Raw genomic sequence first — 16,310 nt, forward strand, 5'->3', positions numbered from 1 at the left:
ATGAGCTAAGGGAATGGGCACAAATTCTGATACAAAGCCCTCAGAAGTCCTTTGATGTCACAGCATGGGAATTCAGTGACAAAAAACTGAAGAAAATAGTCTATAAAAATAACAACATGTAGCAGGATGGGCTAGTAAACTAGTTAGTAAATGAAACGTTACATAATATTCCAGTCTTGCTTTAAGAGTCTTTCCTTATATTTAGTACAGAGAAGAGTGAGAGTTAGTCACCCTCTACAGCCCTACTAGGGCACTTATTCAGTTAACAGATATTTATGTAGAAACCCACCCAATTTCTCTTCATTAATACAAAAGGAGAGTGATTAGCTGCAATGCAGATCCCTGTGGAACTGCTGTTGCCTATGGATATGTGAGATGAATCCCACCCTAGATGGTTACCATGATGCAAGCAGAAGACATCAGGGAGGTCATGAGGATGATTAAAGGATCAGAAACCAAGACAACATACCAGTCAGCTTAGCTAAAAAAGTTTCTGGCAAACAAAAATAAACTTGAAAAACATCAAGTTTTCATATTTCTTCCATGCCAATACAGAAAAATGCATGACCTTTCAAGTGGATAGGGCCCTCTAGAGACCCTGGGATGCTCATGCAAAGCCCTTCTGCACACAGTTTAAAATATAGGTCTGAATCTGACCTCCCAAAGCCCAGGTAAGTTCCCCCTCCTAAGTGGTCTATTTAAACTTCTGTTTTCACTATTTAAGAAAGTATTGTAAATTTTAAGAGTCATCTCTTCAGAGGCGATTCCAAAATCTCAGAAGTTGAGCAAGCGGGGCAGAAGGCTGGCTTGGCTGAGCAAGGATCTTCTAGAACTTAGGCGAAAAAGGAAAGTATATGGATGTTGGAAGCAAGGACAGGTGACGCAGGAAGACTACAGAGATGCTGTTCACCAAAGCTCGATTAGAGTTCAAGCTGGTCAGTATTGTGAAGGACAACAAAAAGGGCTTTTTAAAAATATGTTGACAGCAAAAGGAGAATCAGAGATAACATTGGTCCGTTGCTTGACAAGGACGGTCACCTCACAAATAGGGATGTAGACAAAGCAGAGACGTTTAATGCCTTCTTCGCCTCTGTCTTTAACACCGATAATGGGCCCTGGGACCCCCAGAGCCTTGTGTTGGAAGACTGTGACTAGGGGGATGATAAACTCCCAGCCTACTCTGAACTTGTTTGAGACTTGCTGCTCCAGCTGGATGCGCAGTCTATGGGGCCCGATGGGATTCATCCCAGGGTACTGAAGGAGCTAGTAGATGTTACAGCAGGACCCCTCTCGATCATCTACCAAAGGTCTTGGGAGTCTGGGGAGGTCTCTGCTGACTGAAAGCCTAGTTCAGAGAAAAGGAGGCTGAGGGGCAACCTCATTGCTCTCTACAGCTTCCTGAGGAGGGGAAGGGGAGAGGGAGGTGCTGATCTCTTCTCCCTGGGATCCAGTGACAGGACGCATGGGAATGGTTCAAAGCTGCACCAGGGGAGGTTCAGACTTGACATTAGGAAGCATTTCATTTCCGAGAGGGTGGTCAAACACTGGAACAGGCTTCCTAGAGAGGTGGTCGATGCCCCAAGCCTGTCAGTGTTTAAGAGGCATTTGGACAATGCCCTTAACATGCTTTAACTTTTGGTCAGGCAGTTGGACTAAATGATCATTGTAGGTCCCTTCCAACTGAAAATATTCTATTCTAAAATAGTTATCACTTTGGCTCCATGATTGCTGCTGGGTGGGATTTGTGAAGTTATGTGAAAAATACCAGCATCTGCCTTTCAGAGAGCATCCCCTAACCCTCAGCACTTCCAGCTCACTGAGGGCAGCCCCAGTGGGAACTCAAACACGAGATGCCTGGCTTCTCCCAGGCTTGTAGAAACAAACCACAACTGTGAGCTGCAAGTCAGTGTTTGTAGTAGTATAATGCAGATGGGTAAAAGCTTCGAGCTGAGAAACTACTTTTACACTTTCTTAACAGGAAAGCAAGGAGTTACTAAAAAAGTTTATAAATTTTAAAATGACTACAAGGGCACTTCACACAGTCTACAAGCAGTCTGTGCCATTCATAATCAGAGAACAAGCTAGCAGACAAGCACCACAGTTAGCATTAATAGAAGTGTTAGATGGTGAGTGGCACTGGTAGACTTCAAACCAAAGTCAGGGCTTGAGTACAGCATGAGTACATCCACATAGACTCCTTAGATGGGGGTTTATGTGAACTTAACTCAGTTGCCTGAAGCTGATGGGCCACAGCAGCAAAGAGCACAGCTTGGGCTAACTCACATTCCAGCAAAGCTGCGTGCAATGGCTGATGTGCCCCAGGAGGCTGTCAGCTCATCTGCAAGCAGGCAAGCTGATCAGAGGAACAAAGGGTCTGGACCAGGACAACAAAGGTGATACTCATGTAACCAAAGTGACTAGAGAAAGTAGCTTCTCCCAAGTGTGGCAGCCCACCTTATGACACTGCAGGACTGCTCTCCATATATATTCCTCGGTTCATCACAGGCTTTGTTTGTAGAATATTCTCAAAGCAGTCTCACTCTCTTCTGTCCTGGCTGGAAATCAGCACTTGCAAATGTACATCCTTCCCTTATATTGTAGGATGTGTTAGGGCATCTGATTAGTAGGCAATACCCTAGTGCTGACACTCCACTTCATGTTCACTGTCCTCACAGTCAGCTACTCACAAGGTTTCCTCACGGCCTTTTAAAAGTATGAGGAATCAAATAAGTCTTCTTAGAGAAACAAGCACTTGGAAAATTAGTCAGCAACATGTCGAGTGATGGCTCATGCAAACAAGGGTGCCTTCTGGGACAGAGTTTCACACGGAAAAGCATCAGCACCAAAAGATGCTCTTCCTCTGGTCTGTGGTCCTGCAGGCTTTCACACCCATATAATGCTGTGCCTTACCAAGTCTCTGGTCTCAAGCACTGGTGCAGTATTCCCCAAAGGCCAAAGCACTATCACTGGAATCAAATTGGGAGCAACCCAGAGAGGTCAGCATATAGATGCATGCTATTTTACAGCACTCAGACTTTGGGAGTGTCTATGTGCATATGCATGGCCTCAATTTCAATATTTTTACAAGAAATATTTCTCCAGCAAAACATAACATACCTTCATCTTTGCTGCAATTTGTTTATAAAAGATCATTTTTCAAAAAACAAGGAAATGTTATGTCAAAGGGAGCTGAGAAATCCAATCAGTATTCTCCTGGGTTTCACAAGGTCATACCTCATCTATCAGGCTAGACTGGAAGGAAAATACACTTTGCACTTAATTCAATAATTCAGCGAGGTATTTTTCCTCCTCTTTAAACTTTTATCACCTTATACACCCTCCATGAGAAGGGATATTGAAGCAAAAAAATGAAAGCCTTTTGTGCTTAAAGGTGCCATCTGAATAGCTTCAATACTGAGCTGTTTTGACATATCTTGTGGCAATAAGAAAAGTGATACATAAAATATCTTATTTACTCTGTCCATCACCAGGCCATCTGATGACAAGGGTGGCACTGCCCCTGGCATGGCATGGTGGTGTTAGGCAGCCTTGCCTGCAGCCAGGCACCATTCACTTGTGCTCTGCTTCACTGAGAAACCTGCACCACCTCCTCCCTGGCTGCCACCAATGATCTGAAGGAGGTGTGGGATTGAAGAGCAGAAGCAAAGGTTTTGGGAGGAGGGGTTGTATCAGCACAGAGGATGCTGTGAAACAGCAGCACCTGTGCAGAAAAAACAATTTCTGTTTAAGGATTGCATTAGCAGATTCAGATTTTATGCTGCAGGATTTGAAAGCACAGAGTTACAGCTGCTATCTCCAGCTGCTTTGTCAAATGAACAGTCAGGCATTCCCTCTCCTATACAGAGTTTGCTGCTCCTTGATTTTAATTAACAAGCTGGAAGTATTTGATGCACCACTAATAGCCTTTTGAAAAACAGCCCCACAGGTTTGCCATTGTACATCCTTATTTAACCAGAGTGGTTCTTCTGTGAGTCAGTAAGTACACTGAAGATACCTCCCTGCATCTCCACAAACAGAGCAGCTTTGCATCAGCCTGCACTGTGTCTCCAGGTTTTCATACCGAAGCAAAATAATAATCACCCTTCCTGCATGGAGCCAGCTGAGAGGAGAAATGCTCCCATAAGGAAAGCTCCCAGCACTTGGGGCTGGAACACCGGCAGCACTTGGCTCTGCTGTGGCCAGGGGGAGCTCCCTGGGCTGCTGGAGAAGGAGCAGCATTTGAACAAACTCTTAAAAAGGGGTCAGAAAGAAGCTGCGGCATCTAACCCACAAAGCAACCTTAAACCCAGCAGGGAAACAAGCGCTTACAGCTCCTTACTGAGACCTGCATGAAGCAAGAGGGGTGCTCCGGACTTCATCATGGCAGGAGGTTGGCACCAAGGTTGCTCTGGGGCAGCAGCAAGCAAAACCAGCCACTGCTTCTGAAAACACATGTTTAGGCAGCTTTGCTCTTGATCAGGCACAGTTCAGGGTGTTTAGCTCTGAAAAGCATATTCACTGCTTGCATGACTAGGAAGGCCTAGCACAAGCCTGTACCCCTTCATTTGCACCCCCATTGTAATTGGGTGGGCTGGAGCCAAGGAGGGAATCTCTGGCTCAGTACCTTCCTTCATTTCCATGCTTTCAGGCTACTGTTTTGTCACTTCTTCATCTCACAGATCAGCCAGAAATGAAATTAAGACCTTTCCGCTTTAGAAGCCACTTTGGATTTCATCCCTGTTAACACCCAGCAACTGCTCTGACAGACTGAAGCACAACCACAGGATTACCCAAGCACAACTAGAGCACAGATGCATTTTCCCCCATAGCAGCAAAAGTACCCCTTCTGCCAGGGGCTGAAATGCTTAAAAAATGGGTTTTATCTACCACAGTGGAAAAAAAGTCTAGAGAAATTAAAATCCCAGTTTCCATGCTTATAGGGCATCTTACCAGCAGAGGAGAGGACAGGGAACCATCCAGAAATGTTGCATAAAGACATTCACTCAGTACCCAGCCTCCTCAGCTCCTCATGGAGGGTGGATGGAAAGTCAGCCACACTTTGCACAACACCATGCTTGTCAAACCAGCCACCAAGGACGGAGGAAGCAGCATCTGAACAAAGAGAACCTAAGCTGATCTATCTCAGGAGATAGCCACACATCCTCCGGTACACAAGCTGCAATGCTGAACACCAGGAAGCCCTCCTGCCCCACAACAAGGAGGCTACTGCAGCCACCACTGCAAGATTGTCGTGGTTTAACCCCAGCCAGCAACTAAACACCACGCAGCCGCTCACTCACTCCCCCCCACCCAGTGGGATGGGGGAGAAAATCGGGAAAAGAAGCAAAACCCGTGGGTTGAGATAAGAACGGTTTAATAGAACAGAGAAAGAAGAAACTAATAATGATAATGATAACACTAATAAAATGACAACAGCAATAATGAAAGGATTGGAATGTACAAATGATGCGCAGTGCAATTGCTCACCACCCGCTGACCGACACCCAGCCAGTCCCCGAGCGGCGAATCCCTGCCCCCACTTCCCTGTTCCTATACTGGATGGGACGTCACATGGTATGGAATACCCTGTTGGCCAGTTTGGGTCAGGTGCCCTGGCTGTGTCCTGTGCCAACTTCTTGTGCCCCTCCAGCTTTCTCACTGGCTGGGCATGAGAAGCTGAAAAATCCTTGACATTAGTCTAAACACTACTGAGCAACAACTGAAAACATCAGTGTTATCAACATTCTTCTCATACTGAACTCAAAACATAGCACCATACCAGCTACTAGGAAGACAGTTAACTCTATCCCAGCTGAAACCAGGACAAAGATTTATGGGGAAGGAAGGAGGTCAGAAAGCACCTGGCACTAGCTAGTGATTCATGTACACAGCTGGAAGGAGGATGTATGAGCTGGGCTGCTTGACCCACACCTTGTATTAGCCCAGATGAATGGGATCTTACCTTATAACATTTTTCAGAATAAATAAAAACTATCACTAAGTAGCTACTATTCAAGTTGCTTGTATTTTGAGAAACTTGCATCTAAAGCATGCATACTATATGAAACAAGTGATTTATTTAACTATTTTGTATCCCTGATTGTCATGGTTTAACCCCAGCCAGCAACTAAGCACCACACAGCTGCTCACTCACTTCCCCCCCACCCAGTGGGATGGGGGAGAGAATTGGGAAAAGAAGTAAAACTCGTGGGTTGAGATAAGAACAGTTTAATAGAACAGAAAGGAAGAAACTAATAATGATAATAACAATAATAAAATGACAATACTAATAAAAGGATTGGAATACATAAAACAAGTGATGCACAATGCAATTGCTCACCACTCGCCGACTGATGCCCAGTTAGTTCCCAAGCAGCAATCCCCCCAGGCCAGCTCCCCCCAGTTTCTATACTAGATGTGACGTCACATGGTATGGAATACCCCGTTGGCCAGTTTGGGTCAGCTGCCCTGGCTGTGTCCTGTGCCAACTTCTTGTGCCCCTCCAGCCTTCTTGCTGGCTGGGCATGAGAAGCTGAAAAATCCTTGACTTAGTATAAACATTATTTAGCAACAACTGAAAACATCAGTGTGTTATCAACATTCTTCTCATACTGAAGCCAAGGCATAACACTATACTAGCTACTAGAAAGAAAATTAACTCTATCCCAGCCAAAACCAGGACACTGATAAACAACAGTATTTACTATCAAAAAGGTTTAATAATCATCAATCAAAGCATCTGGTAATCACCTGGTTTGATTAAACCAGCACCTCAAAGCCACCCCACAGGGAAGAAGGTGCAGGGAACTGGGCCTATCCCTAATCACTGCTCCTGTCCCAGTGCTCCCAGTCTCTGCTCAGACTCACTGCCTCTGTGCAAAAAGAGATGATCCTCTCTGCTGTTTTCCCCATGGCCTTTTCAAGTCCTGGGACAACTTTCCTTTCTCAGCAGAATTTAACCATCACAGTCAGCCTTGCCCTTTACTAGACTGGGATTAGTGGCAGCTTCCCTGGAGCAGAAGCATCCCACAGCCTCTGTGTATGCAGTGCTGTGGTACTGCCTTTCCTGCAATACAGCTGTGGTGAGTTAATCCTGGCTGGCTGCCAGGTGCCCACCAAAGCCACTCTATCACTCTCCTCCTCAGCTGGACAGGGGAGAGAAAATATAACAAAGGGCTTGTGGGTTGACATAAGGACAGGGAGAGATCACTCACCAATTTCTGTCATGGGCAAAACAGACTCAACTTGGGGAAAATTTATTTAATTTATTACTAATCAAATCAGAGTAGGGTAATGAGAAATAAACCCAAATCTTAAACCACCTTCCCCTCCACCCTTCCCTTCTTCCTGGGCACAACTTCACTCCTGATTTTCCCTACCTCCTCCCCTGCATGGTGCAGGGGGACGGGGAGTGGGGGTTACGGTCGGTTCATCACACATCTCTGCCACTCCTTACTCCTTGGGGCAGGACTCCTCACGCTCTTCCCCTGCTCCAGCATGGGGTCCCTCTGTCGTGGTTTAAACCCAGCCAGCAACTAAGCACCACACAGCTGCTCACTCACTCCCCCCCCACCCAGTGGGATGGGGGAGAAAATCGGGAAAAGAAGCAAAACCCGTGGGTTGAGATAAGAACGGTTTAATAGAACAGAAAAGAAGAAACTAATAATGATAATGATAACACTAATAAAATGACAACAGCAATAATAAAAGGATTGGAATGTACAAATGATGCGCAGTGCAATTGCTCACCACCCGCTGACTGACACCCAGCCAGTCCCCGAGCGGCAATCCCCCGCCCCCCCTCCCCCCAGTTTCTATACTAGATGGGATGTCACATGGTATGGAATACCCCGTTGGCCAGTTTGGGTCAGGTGCCCTGGCTGTGTCCTGTGCCAACTTCTTGTGCCCCTCCAGCTTTCTCGCTGGCTGGGCTTGAGAAGCTGAAAAATCCTTGCCTTTAGTCTAAACACTACTGAGCAACAACTGAAAACATCAGTGTTATCAACATTCTTCTCATACTGAACCCAAAACATAGCACTGTACCAGCTACTAGGAAGACAGTTAACTCTATCCCAGCTGAAACCAGGACACCCTCCCACGGGAGACAGTCTTCCATGAACTTCTCCAATGTGAGTCCTTCCCATGGGCTGCAGTTCTTCATGAGCTGCTCCAGCATGGGTCCCCCATGGAGTCACAAGTCCTGCCAGGAGCCTGCTCCAGCGCGGGGTTCCCACGGGGTCACAGCCTCCTTCGGGAACCCACCTGCTCCAGTGTGGGGTCCTCCACGGGCTGCAGGTGGATATCTGCTCCACCGTGGACCTCCCTGGGCTGCAGGGGGATAGCCTGCCTCACCATGGTCTTCCCCATGGGCTGCAGGGGAATCTCTGCTCCGGCACCTGGAGCACCTCCTCCCCCTCCTTCTGCACTGACTGTATTGGGTTTGTGTGGCAAGGTTTTGGTAGCGGGGGGGGGTTACAGGGGTGGCTTCTGTGAGAAGCTGCTGGAAGCTTCCCCTGTGTCCAACAGAGCCAATACCAGCCGGCTCTAAGATGGACCCGCCACCAGCCAAGGCCGAGCCAATCAGCGATAGTGGTAGCGCCTCTGTGATAACATATTTAAGAAGGAAAAAAAAGTTGCTGAGACAGACAGAAACTGCACCTGGAGAGAGGAGTGAGAACACGTAAGAGAAACAACCCTGCAGACACCAAGGTCAGCGCTGGAGCAGGTTCCTGGCAGGACCTGCAGATCTGTGGAGAGAGGAGCCCACGCTGGAGCAGGTTTTCTGGCAGGACTTGTGACCCCGTGGGGGACCCATGCTGGAGCAGTTCGTGAAGAACTGCAGCCCGTGGGAAGGACCCACACTGAAGAAGTTCGTGGAGGACTGTCTCCCATGGGAAGGACCCCACACCGGAGCAGGGGAAGAGTGTGATGAGTCCTGCCCCTGAGGAGGATGAAGCGGCAGAAATAACATGTGATGAACTGACCGTAACCTCCATTCCCCGTCCCCCTGTGCCGCTGGGGGGGGGAGGTAGAAGATCCGGGAGTGAAGTTGTGCCCGGGAAGAAGGGAGGGGTGGGGGGAAGGTGTTTTAAGATTTGGTTTTATTTCTCATTACCCTACTCTGGTTGATTGGTAATAAATTGAGTTAATTTTCCCCAAGCTGAGTCTGTCTGCCTGTGATGGTAATTGGTGAGTGATCTCTTCTGTCCTTATCTCGACCCACAAGCCCCTTGTTATATTTTCTCTCCCCTGTCCAGCTGAGGAGGGGGAGTGATAGAGCGGCTTTGGTGGGCACCTGGCGTCCAGCCAGGGTCAACCCGCCACACTGACCTTGGTGTCTGGAGAGTTGTTTCTCTCACATATTCTCACTCCTCTCTCCGGCTGCAGTTTTCTGTTGCGCAGCAACTTTTTCCCCTTCTTAAATATGTTATCCAGAGGTGCTACCACTGTCGCTGATTGGTTTGGCCTTGGCCGGCGGTGGGTCCATCTTAGAGCTGGCTGGCATTGGCTCTGTTGGACATAGGGGAAGCTTCTAGCAGCTTCTCACAGAAGCCACCCCTGTAGCCCCCCCGCTACCAAAACCTTGCCACACAAACCCAATACAATAGCTTTAGCGATCTTTCACATAATGAACTTCAGTCAACACTATTGTGTTGGGCTTGAGTGTTTGAGAGTGGTGTCATTTAAAAGGTATATATATGTTTTATATATTTATATATATATTACATACATGTATTTAAAAGATATCAGATCTGAATATATAGATTGCATCAACTTCTCCTTTTGTTCCTTCATTTGTCTGCGTAGACATAAATCCCAGTATGTGCTGGGGAACCCCAAAGGCTTTAGAGGGTTCATACTGGAGGAGATGCACACAATGTGGATTTACCAGTGCAAATCCAGTCTGCAAGGCTTTGTCTATCGGTCAGAGTCAGGGCAATTCCTGCACCATGGCTAGTGGTAGGTGAGGGCAGAAGAGAGGTTTTTTTGGCTTAACTTCTGTTGCTCAGAGGCAGCGTGGTTATGCTTGGCTCTTGTGGCACATGTCCATCTGCACTAGGGAGCTGTGGCACTTGGCTGCATACAGCTATTTTGGAGGCAAGAGTAGACCATTGCTGTGGGTTTTCTTCCTCTCTCAGACATTTCTTAAGTCAGTAAAGTTCAGCCCGAGAGGTATAGGTTAATGCCAGTTTGTCATTCATCAAAGTCCTTTTGGCCAACGCTTTGTCCCCAGCCTGGAACATTTATGGAGAAGGAGCCATGGGAGTGACTGCCCTGCTGGGAACCGCACTGCTTGCTGCCGGAAACTGACCCAGGGAATGGGTTTGAGAGCAGAAATATTCTCCATGCCTCTGTGTGTGTGTCTGCCTGACTGCATTGGTGCCTGGCTTTCTGTCTGATACAGAATGAGAAAAGAAACGAGTGGCATATCTCATTTTATTTAGGAAAGTTTATGTATCACGTTAATGCTAAGGACAGAAATGAACAAAGCCTAGGAAGGAAAAAGGATTTTCTTCACTGGTGTGTACATTTTTCACATCATAACAGCCCCGTGCTATATAAAAGCACAGTCCTGCAAGCACTGATATGTGTGAATGACTTTATACCCCCCAAACAGGCTTTTTGAGGGACTTAAATTTAAAGCAATTAAGATATGGAATATGCACAATCATTAGCAAAATTCCTGCAGCTTTACTGCAAGCAAACGTCCCACTAGGGGGCACCAACAGACAAAGTTTTTTAGAGCTTTTCTGTATTGAAATCAAACTACAAATATAAGATACAGAATGCATTTAACACTAACACAATAAATTTTTTTTTTAAACTGCCCACTGAGAAACTAGATGAATCAGGAGTAATGGGGCAAGAGATTTTGATTTATTTGATCACCAGTCAAAGTCTGTAAATTGACACCAATCAAGAGCTCTGCTGATTCATCTCTGCAATTTGTGGCTTTTTTTTTCTGAGTTTCTGTATGATTGGTATTTTTATCATGATTAAAAAAAAGACAAATACCAGGCACCAAAGGAGTCTTTCTCCACCAGATATGAACCTTCTAGGTCAAATCTGATGTACATTACAGAGCCAAGAGAACACACAGATTGTTTTTTCTGTGGCAAATCAGGATCAGAGGTTCCTGATGATGTTTGGCAGTGACTCAGAGGCAGACAGAGAAAATTCAGAGCTGTAGCTCAAATTCCAGTCTACACAGCAGAACTGACTGACCAGAGAGAGTTGTTAACAGCTCACCTCATACACCTTCAATTCCTCTTCCTCTTGCCAGAAGCACAACTATATGTCCTCCTTACCCTCTCTTTCTGTCTGAACTGGATACAAAACATCAGCATTGTTACATCTGTGCAGAGTGGGGTGACATTAAGGACGGTGTCAGACTGCTCTATGAAACTCTCTGGCTGTTCTGGTTTTAGCTGCATGACCCATCAGCTAGGCTCCATGTGGATGTTCAAGAGCCTCAAGGCATTGACATGAAGGCGAGGTTCAAGTAAACACAGCTTTGACTCCTAAATGGCTTTGTGGATACAGACCAATGTGTATAGTAAACTGATAATTAATGTAAGATTTCACATCTCATCTTCTGCTTCTAACACTAGAAAATGGGATTAGCCTTGATTATTCAGTGACTCAGGAGCCACTCAAGTTGCAGCTCTTCCCAGTCTTTATTTTCCACGACAACCAGGACATGCATTCATGACTGCCAGTTTGGAAAGCAGCCCTCACATACCTCATACCAATTCCCACAAAACAGAGGAGGTTTGACTGGAGACCAGTCTACAGCCACTGCTCACAGGGGGTCTCCTCTGCAACTGGAGCCACGACTGCAAAGAAATTCCCCAAGCAAATGTACATGTGCCATAGATGTCAAAAGCCACAAGATGCAAAGCTCTACAGACCTGATGCAGTGGATGATGGTACACTGAGCACTCTTATGAAAACCCTTTTGGTAATGGTACAGAAACTAAACTGCATTAATCTAGCCTGCCATGGTAGCCCAGTTCCAGTTGGATTAAGGCTCTCCCCTTCCCCAATGGCATGTTATTTCATACCTTGGTCTTCCCAATAGTCATATCACTGTAGTGAATGTGCTCTAAATATCAAGAGAAGGTGTAATTGAATTCAGTAGGAAAGCTTCTGTTCACTTGTTGATTGCAATGACAATTAAGGTGACATTCCTGACCACGCACAGAGGGATGGCTTCTGCACCGCAGTGCTGCTGGGCCAGCCAAGGACGCCAATCCCCAGCTGGAGACTCCTTAGCTCACCATGGTACTGCGTGTTTGAGGGTGATGGGGACAGGAGCGGAAGTGGGGCAGCTGAGACGAAATTGATCTGGGAACAGGCATGTACATACTTGAGATATGCTTGATACACTCTGCAAAGCTGGATAGGAGAAACCATACAGAGGGCAAAAGTCTTGAGGGTTGCTGGGCATTATATGGACTATACGATGCAGTACAGAAATAATGCCCTATGCAGGTAGAAGCTGCTTCTCCTTTAGTATCAGAACAACTACCCTAAATATCATTATCTTAGAGACCCTGTTTCTGACTTCCCTTTATAGTCGTACCACCCATCTAAAGGTTGGCTCTCCAATATTCCCTGCAAGCCACGCACTCAGTGAAACAGACGAAGTTTGGTGGGGGGCAGGGGTGTGTGAACAGGGCCCTGAGCTGTGATGGGTTCCAAGGTCTCTGCTGCAACTCTGTCATGTTTGATCTGTGATATTTCTATGCAGACCTAAAAATCAAACCATGGCTCTTGTCAGCTGAGATGCAAATGCTCAACATCAGTGCTTATGAAAACTGTCAGTCTGGAAAGATTTTCCTCTGGCTGGCTGGTACATACACGACCCAGCCTCTTTGCCTCTTTTGTGCAGGGCAATGCTGACTAATAAAGAGCTGAAGATCAGCCTCAGCTTTGCAGAGCCCTGCTGTATCTGATAGGACTACTTGCCCTGCAAGGTCCTAGAGCCAGCAAATGCAGCTTCAGCAAACCAGGGAGTGAACAGCAAGGTGCATGTGCAGGCAAGCTTACCTCTGCTCATTTGGGCTCATGTCCTGAAATATCCATGTATGCACTAACACACCTGCTTGCAGTGAAGCTGAGCATCAGCTACCGGCATCTGCTAACAGTCAGCATTCTCCAAAGGAAACATTGGATGAATCCTACTGCATCTTTCTGAGGACACAGACTCCCCTTTCCTGCAACCATCTCCATGAAAAGCAGGGAGATTGGCTCAGCCCTCCCTGCCAAAGCGCTTGGCCTGCCTGGGCCACCCTGCGCCCCCGTCCCAGCAGCAGCAGCAGCAGGAGCTGGCCCTGGAGGCAGGCAGTGCTCGGAGACACCAGCTGCAGCAGGACAGTGCTGTTTGCCCAGGCTCCAGCACTGCTGAACCTGCATTTCGGGAAAGGCATAGGAGAACATGAGGCAGCCCTGACCTGGTGCTAATGAATTCGGTCACGAGTGCATCGCTATAAAACGGTTTCAACGCCATTCAGCTCGGCTGAGTTATTTTTGTTTCATGCTGGTGCGAGTGGGAAATGTTGAACTTTAATGTGTGTGCAGTGATTGACAGGCTCACGAGGTGATCTGAAGATATCCCACTATTTAAGACAGCTCTTAAAACTGAGTTTACAGTAGTCAATCCTTCTTTAGAGACTTAATGAGTTTAACGATCATCCCAGTAGGCCAATGCTAACTTTACAAAAATAAACCCAGAGGACAGAGAGTGAATTCAGATAGGTTTCAGCCCCTTAAGCCAGCTCCACTGAAGATGAAAGATGATTTATGGTGTACCTGTTCTGCAGATAAGCAGGAGACTTGAGGCACTTCTGTAATTATGCACGTGCACTCCTCTGGAAGCAGTGGCTATTTTCATACCACAGACCAATAAAGGAAATGTGAGAGGCATCTGTGCTTTGTTTATAGCTCCATTAGCCTTTCTTGAACTGTAAATTACTTGGCAGTGGCTGAGAAAAAAGGGAAAGACAGGGCTGGATGCCAAAGGAAAAGTTTGAAGTTCACAGCTAATTCAAGTCTTTCAGATTTTACTGCCTAAAGTTATAGTCCCTTTGAATAGTTACTCCATAATTATAAAACTCATCAGTGGAAATCGACACATTTAGTACATGTTTAATTGCATAACAGACTATTGTAAAATATATTTTTTATATATAAGTGCTTTATAAGATTTCATCTATGACCATTTTCCATGGCAGTCTTCACCAAACACTCCACCTTGTCCCCTTCTTATTCTTCATCAGGCAGTGAATAGAAAAGAGAATAGACAAATGGGTTTAGGGTCTGCCTAGCACACTTGAAATTTTCAGAGTGAGGGGAGTTAGGAACAATAAATTGTACTTTTCTCCCATTTCTAGCCCCCTGGTTTAACCACAAAGACAACACTAGGAGAACATAAAGGCGCATCCTGCAAGGGTCAGTGGCAGGAAGCATAGTGCCATAATGGCATCTGGAGCATTATCAGTAGCACAGTTGTGAGTAATTGCATTAATTGCCTTTAATTACACTCTGTGACCTGAAAAAGGCTGCTTCCAAGAAACACGACACACTACCTATCACAATAGATTTATAAAGTAACTTGAACAAGTATATGGTTAGATGTTTCTAATCAGAGGCACAGCTGAAATGACAGATGTGTGCATGCGTATTTGTGTGCTTGTTTTACAGGTCACCCACAACAGAAGCAGAGTGTCGTGGTTTAACCCCAGCCAGCAACTAAGCACCACGCAGCCGCTCACTCGCTTCCCCCCCACCCAGTGGGATGGGGGAGAAAATTGGAGAAAAAAAAAAAAAGTAAAACTCGTGGGTTGAGATAAGAACAGTTTAATAGAACAGAAAGGAAGAAACTAATAATGATAATGATAACACTAATAAAATGACAACAGTAATAATGAAAGGATTGGAATGTACAAATGATGTGCAGTGCAATTGCTCACCACCTGCCGATTGACACCCAGTTAGTCCCCGAGCGGCAATCCCCTCGCCCCCACTCCCCCCAGTTTATATACTAGATGGGACGTCACATGGTATGGAATACCCCATTGGCCACTTTGGGTCAGCTGTCCTGGCTGTGTCCCCTTCCAATTTCTTGTGCCCCTCCAGCTTTCTCGTTGGCTGGGCATGAGAAGCTGAAAAATCCTTGACTTTAGATGAAACATTACTTAGCAACAACTGAAAACATCAGTGTTATCAACATTCTTCTCATACTGAACCCAAAACATAGCACTGTACCAGCTACTAGGAAGACAATTAACTCTATCCCAGCTGAAACCAGGACACAGAGGAACAAGAAGTAGGTCCTTCTTTGCATAGGAAGCCCTGTACAAAGTATTTCCAGAAAAAGGGCAAGTCTGGAAATGGTGCTTTGCTTTCCTTTCCCTGGGACTAAACATCACCTCTATCTTCTGCCATTAGTGTCCCTACCCCTATGGAAACGCTTTAGAGATGGCAGGTTACGCCACAGTTCCTGCTGGATGGTACCATCCTTGCCATGGGCACGATGAGGGTGGTAAGGTACCACAGCTTTTCACAAATCCTGGAAGGAATTTTGTCTCAGATGCAGCTATGTCCTCTTTTTGTTACAGTTCTGCAAACATAAACAAACATTTACCTGTATGCTTTTTTGTGGTGAGATAATCTTGATGCTGGACAGAATTTACTGATGAAATCAGTTCAGGCAAAAGTCAATGGAGGTGTTGCATTAGAAAGGCGTGCTCTCAGCTCTCCACCCAAGCCTTGGGATGGACCTAAACTCCCAGTCCAGCATCCCAGCAGCAGAGCAGGAGCTGTGGTTGTAGATTTATCTAATGATGATTTGCAGGTGCACACATGCCTCCATGGCAGGCAGACAGGCTCCTGAGATGGCTCTGCTGACAGAGATGACTATTCCATTGTCACTCCCCGTGCCCCACAGTGGGATGGAGTTGGTGGTGTTACCATTCCAGCTTTACATCACTCACCTGCAATTATGGGAACTGTGCTCTTTTCCATGATTCAGAATGTTTTTTTCATGATCCATTTATGGTAAGACAAAGCACAGGGGACTCTGATGGTACTGAAGCTCCTTTGCATGCTAATGGCTAGGTTTACAGCTGTGGGTCTCTAATTGTCATGCCTTTTACACTGACATTTGTGTGTCTGAAGGAAAGTTGCATGCCAAACTTGCTGCATGTGCATTAACCTGCATGTGGTATGCATACAGAGTACAGCTGGCTGTACAAATTTAATGTGTATGCCTCTGTATCCAAGGTTATAGAGGACTTGATGATTTT

General features: G+C 46.1%; 1 protein-coding gene across 1 annotated transcript in view; it reads right to left on the bottom strand.

Moving 5' to 3' along the window:
• Positions 1–16,310, bottom strand: part of LOC128136032 (complement component C6-like) — a 39,264-nt gene that overhangs the window by 16,946 nt on the left and 6,008 nt on the right. Inside the window, 1 exon segment of the mRNA XM_052775123.1 lies at positions 3,608–3,721. Coding sequence (XP_052631083.1) covers positions 3,608–3,721 — 114 coding nt within the window.

This window comes from Harpia harpyja, chromosome W, assembly GCF_026419915.1.
Source record: "Harpia harpyja isolate bHarHar1 chromosome W, bHarHar1 primary haplotype, whole genome shotgun sequence".
Classification (NCBI taxonomy): Eukaryota; Metazoa; Chordata; class Aves; order Accipitriformes; family Accipitridae; genus Harpia; species Harpia harpyja.